The sequence below is a fragment of the Hydractinia symbiolongicarpus genome, chromosome 11 (assembly GCF_029227915.1).
Source record: "Hydractinia symbiolongicarpus strain clone_291-10 chromosome 11, HSymV2.1, whole genome shotgun sequence".
Lineage (NCBI taxonomy): Eukaryota > Metazoa > Cnidaria > Hydrozoa > Anthoathecata > Hydractiniidae > Hydractinia > Hydractinia symbiolongicarpus.
The window spans coordinates 11,990,569-11,996,339 of record NC_079885.1 but is presented as its reverse complement, the minus strand read 5'-3'; the positions used below and the strand labels follow the sequence as shown (position 1 = coordinate 11,996,339).

Sequence of the window (5,771 nt, the reverse complement as noted above, 5' to 3'; positions counted from 1 at the left end):
TACCCTGGAAACGCCGTAATAATTTGTTGCTTCTTTGGGTCATTACCATTCTCGTCCTCAGAACTATTTGAGGTATACCTCGATGTTATATATTCCAGTCATATATTTTAACTGATAAATAACTTTTGGACGACGCTAACGTTGATCGAGGAGGCGATAAATTGCATGTCCATTGATGAAAATGCATAACTTTTTTACCATCTTCAATGAACTACCGTTTTGCATGGCGACGGCGGACAAATCCGTTCTATTTCGTGCCTGTTAAAATGCGTATTTCCTGCGTAACCAAAACGGTTAACAACTTTAACAATAAATTATCCTAAAAGACCCTTGACTTATGAAAAAGATTCACTTTTAAAATGTCAATCTAAACATTTTGATATCATGCTTCTTGACAATGTGGCAACTTTTGTGTTTCAACTATACATGGTGATGTATTAAACACAAACCTCGTCTGGAAGACTTCATGACCTTGCTTTCCAATGCAAAAAAATGTAATAAACATTTAATCTATTTCGAAATTTTTAGGAAATACATTCAAATAAATAAACACAAATAAAAAAAATATTAAAAAATATGTAAAATTTTAAGCTAAGCGTCTCGAAGTTGTAACAGTTCTAGATTTACGAACACTTTTCTAAGGAGAAATTCAGTATCTGAGTGTTCAGTCCACGATGCACTGTAACGTTTTTAGTCTCAATAAAGTATCCTGGCGCCCTCACTGTCACTTCGTAAGTTCCTGGTAGTAACAACCTCCAATATTCGCCTGTTGACCACGCTTTAATGTGCTTCTCTCGTCCGGCTATTTTGACCACTGCATTTGGAATTCCTGCATTGTTCGCCTCATCTTTGATCACGCCTAAGGAATGAAATTGTAAATTTAAACTACAATAAAGACAGGCCAGGTCAAATTATCGCAATAATATACCCTATAATTAAAAAGAGAAAATTTGTCTGTTCACTGTTAAATCAAGTTTTCTAAAACATACATTATTAGGAAAAAAGCGTGTCGGGGGAGGGCCAGGAGGCACTGCCCCTAACCCTCTCGTTGTCGTCGGTCTTGATTTAAAATTTTTGCTTTTAAGCTTTTGTAACATATTTTTCTTTCACAAAACAATAATTCCTTTTAACTTCAAAACACATCAAAATTTGTCAACGACATGAAGCGCGAGATTTTCAATCCGAAAGGTTTCTTCCCAATGTGGTGACGCATGGTACTAACTAAAACAAATTAGATGCGTTTTGTTTGTCAGAGATTATATTCCTCGACTTCATTTGCTCTTATCTGTTTTTTTTTTTAGATTTAATTTGGTAAAGCGTTAGTGGGGGTACGGAGTTTGATTAGTGTTTTTGAGGGAAGAGGCATTTCTACCGCATATACAAGCTGTCTGTCATGTTTCAAAATAGCCTAAGCGTAATAAAATGTTCCCATTTTCAATATGAATTAGGCTTTCGAATACTCATTATATCTTATTTTGCTCTCGATAGCAAGGTGAGGATATAAAGCGAGGATACAAGAGTGATAAAATGAGGTACATGCACTTCCTATGTAAAAAAAACAAATCTTGTTGACAGTAGCATTCTATGAAATGTTATCTTGAGTCGCTAACTTGTCATGCGCAATATTCAATATGCAAATAACCATCAACGTTCTAGTTCCACTAACTATGCAGAAATAAATTAAAAAGGACTGGGACTACCAACCTTTGATTCCAATATGAACTTGCTGCATGTAGTTAATAAGAGCATCTTTGTTTTGATTCCAATACGATTGTAGCGCATGTTCATTAGGAAACTTAAAACAGCTTAATGCCAAAGTAATTTCAAAGCAGTTTGTATACCTATAGTTGTAATCTTGCATACCCCCAATAATGATATACCATTCGGCACCGTTTGTTATTCCCTGTGGAAAATAATCGTTCATGCACGCTCTCCCAGAATGCATTGTGCTATGGGAATTTGCGTAGACCAGTGACACATGTCTAGAATTAAAATAGCAATATGCAATTTATGAATTTATGAAGCGGGTGTAGGTGGTCAAATTTTAAAAACTGCAACTATATTTTCTTCCAAACAGTACACCTTAAAAATATTTAGCATCAGTTTTGGAGAGCACTTATGTACTCATCGCTTATTTAAAAACTGAAGTCTTTAAAGAAATAGAATACGAAATTTAAATTTTAATTTATGTACCTAAATACATCGTCATCGGGTGCCAAAGAAAACACGGGTTTTCCGTTTTGTGTATGGGACACAGGCGGGTTATCATAGGGATAATTAGCCACAATCGCTCCGCCATGTAAATTTGCTGACAAAACAAATGGATACTGTTCCAACCAATTCATAACGGCTCTGGTTTCGTTTTGAACCGGTATGATTCGCGGTTTAAAGGGATCGCGAAAATTCTGATTCAGATCAATGTTGTTAAGATTAGTCCGACCTATCCCTCCATATTTCAATGCTGCGTCAAAGCCATCTGGGTTCATTGAACAAAGGATATGTATACGAGTTGTATCAATAAGATTTGTGATCGTCTTGTTCTTGCCATAAGAAGTTAAAAGATATTCAACTAGATGTAACAGCACTTGTCGTCCTATGGTTTCATCACCATGAATGTTGCCAACATATTTAAATTCAGGTTCCAATTCCTCATGGACTCCTGGATTGTCTGAAATCTCAACAACTAACAAATCTTGGTTTGAAACGCTTTTTCCAATACTGTATAGCCGGGAAATGGAAGAGTACTTCTGCGTGAGATTTTTCAAATGATTCCTCATATTTATGGAATAGAAATATTTAAATGGTACATCCTTAATAGCCAATGATGTTGTCAGGAAACAGATCAACACAAAAAAGCGTCCTGGATGCATGTTTAGTTGGTCAGAAAACTGAAAAAACAGAAATGCAAACCCATTAATCGCCCTGGCCCGTGTTTATCATGCTCCTCTTTTGAGTATTGCGCTGAAATTAAAAGTGATTATCCTTGTTAAAGTTTGCTGTTATTTCAAATACCATGAGTATTTCATTCTGCAAAGTAAATTCATAATTAAAAAAATGGCAGCAAAATCAGTGAAAAGCTTTATTAGAGAAAATACGCACCCATAAAAAAATCACGAAAAATATTCACCCCAGAGTAAAAAGTCAAGTAAAAACCCTTTTTAGAATCCTATTTTTTAATTTCCTCTAAAATCAACAAATTTCCAAAGCACACGGTTGTGATATTTATAACACTTGCAAAAATATTTGGGGACATTTCTGTGTATACCGTGCACGAAAATAAAGCCTGCAAAATAAAATACCATTTTGAATTCAAAATGGTGGAACCACCTTAGAATGTCGCAATCAAAAATGACTTACTTCTCAATAGTTCACGCGTCCTTGTGGTGCAATTCTTCGTTTGTTAATCCATTCTCGGTGCTTCTCAATTTATAACAGAAAAGGATGAGTAATGCTGAGGTCAACCAGTATAATATGTTAAAATGGAAGTGAGTAACAGCTTGAATAACACGTTCTACTATTCATCATTTTATCAGTCAGGTTAACAAGCTAACTAAAGAATAGTTTCACCTTCATTTTCACTAATCGCATATATATCTTAATTAGGACTTATGATGTAATTTGCTCAACAAACCAGAGAAAGTGAAGTTCAGGATATTTCTTTAATTTGAGATTGTCGTTGAAGTAATCAAGAAACGGAAAAAGTATTGTATCCTGTTTTTTTTCGTCATGTAAAAAATGAAAGTCCTAAAACTGGTTATCTTATGAACTTGTCATAACAGGATCCTTAGTCATTATTTTGTAAGACCACTGAGAGGGCATATCAGTTTGTTAAGTGTATAAATTTTTTACATCATGTGTAAAAGCAAAAGTGCCCTCTCTCCCCCTTCTCAAGGATTTTCTATCTATGGAAGTAGGTATTATTTTAAAAAATCCTTGACTGATTGATTAAAAATAAATTTCATAATTTCACAATGTCAAAACAGATTTAATCATAGAAGTAGTCATTCTGGACCTCAGAGATCTTTAAAATAGTTTTAGGGATGTGAATGAGAATTAGCGTATTTCCTGGCATAAAATACTAATAATTAGTGCAAAAATTTAAACGTCGAAAATTGGACAGCAGATAATTATCTGGGTAACTTCAGTTATCCCTCTCTAATTAGCGGACACCATTAGTCCAAAAAAAAATCTGTTCGCTAATCGGACTTGTCTGCTTTTTGGAAATTTGATATTTTCAGGCGCATCTTCGAGTACATTTTATGTTTTTTCGGGTTTTTTGTTTTGTGGGACTGTTCCGAAAAATAAAAGAGATAACAATGTTGGAAAGATTCTCGAGAGTAAAAACATAACAAAAGATATAGGATTTGGGAGAAGAAATAATTGTAGAACACATTCCAAAGAATATATTTTTAAGACTTCGTCGATGTTTTTTCACTTTTCTTTGAGCATTGACGAAAACTAAAGTTGTCAGCAAAAAGATGAACGTGGCACATTATATAAAAATAACAACCACAAAAAGGTTCTAGTAAAAGAAACGGTTCGCTGGTCATTTTTTACATAAAACAAAGAGAAGTTGCATTATATTCTTTGGGTGTCCAGTAACTGAAAGCAAAAAGTTTAAAAAGATCCATTTCGTGTGTAAACTTGTGTCCGTTAATTGAAATATCCAATGATTACTTGTTCGCATTTTAGAAAGTTTTATATCAAATCATGAAGAGAATTCGGCCTTGTTAATTAGAAGGATCTGGCTTTTGGGGGTTGTCGTTAATTAAAGAGAAATACCATACTTTAACTTATTTTTCGAATTGACTTTTAAAAAGATGATTTTTTTCGGTATGCTGTTGATTAATGCAATACTTTAATATACCTTAAATAAAAATTAAAACATTTGTTCATGTTGAATTCCATTCTTCTATCAAGATCTCTTTAAGATTAACCTAAAAAGGTCTGGGGACGAGAACAGAAATCCTCTCTTCACAAAGATTTACTACACTGGTGTAAGGAAGTCACACAAAGTAAAGTGACACTAAACGTCGAACAACACTCCGCTTGCAGTATCTCCTCTGACATTTCTATCAAAAACCTCTTACGTTATCAATATAAATTATCAAAACTGCTGACATTAGAAAAATTAAACGTATGCGCGAAAGCGGATGTAGTCTTGTGATACAGTCCAGGATACTCTGATGACCTTGCTACCAGGAACATATCACATATAATAAGTTGTATATGTAGAAAGTAAAAAAAAAGCTCAGCAGTTGGTTCCAGAAAAATCTATAACTAAGAGGACGCCTATGTTACAGTTTTGAAATAAAACTTTCAAATCAAAAAAATCTTTACAGTGATGTTACTACCTACAATATCGAGGGGGTGAATGTTGAAAACTTGGTACCAAGCAACTCTATAGCCGAAACCGATTTCAAAGACGTGAGATATGTGATTGGATATCTTACTCAAGCTATCCCGTTGCTGTTGAATAACCTCCCAAAATAGGTACCCTCATGATTTCTCCCAGTAAGTTTGGCTTTTGGTGCATTCTTCATAATTTTTCTGCACCTCCTTACAATGCATACACGTCTTACTATAGCACATGCCTTCGCAAGGTACTCCTGTGAATAGAGCTTTATTTTGGGATGCATCACGAGGCTTTGTTCCGCCCATACCTCATCGACACCCCAGGGATACTCACCACGTCCCTTAATATTTTTATATCGTCCCCATAGTATTTTAGTCTTGTCTTGTCTACCACTAGAATGAACGGTTCTACTTCG

At 34.6% G+C, this 5,771-nt stretch overlaps 1 protein-coding gene across 1 annotated transcript; it reads right to left on the bottom strand.

Moving 5' to 3' along the window:
• Positions 1-270: 270 nt before the first annotated feature.
• Positions 271-2,806, bottom strand: LOC130613446 (carboxypeptidase D-like). Its single transcript, XM_057434790.1, has 5 exons — positions 2,194-2,806; positions 1,705-1,982; positions 1,461-1,545; positions 990-1,059; positions 271-905 (listed from the first exon to the last, which is right to left on the bottom strand). Exons 1-5 carry the CDS (start codon positions 2,775-2,777, stop codon positions 624-626), a joined length of 1,299 nt encoding a protein of 432 aa, XP_057290773.1. The 5' UTR covers positions 2,778-2,806; the 3' UTR covers positions 271-623.
• Positions 2,807-5,771: the final 2,965 nt, after the last annotated feature.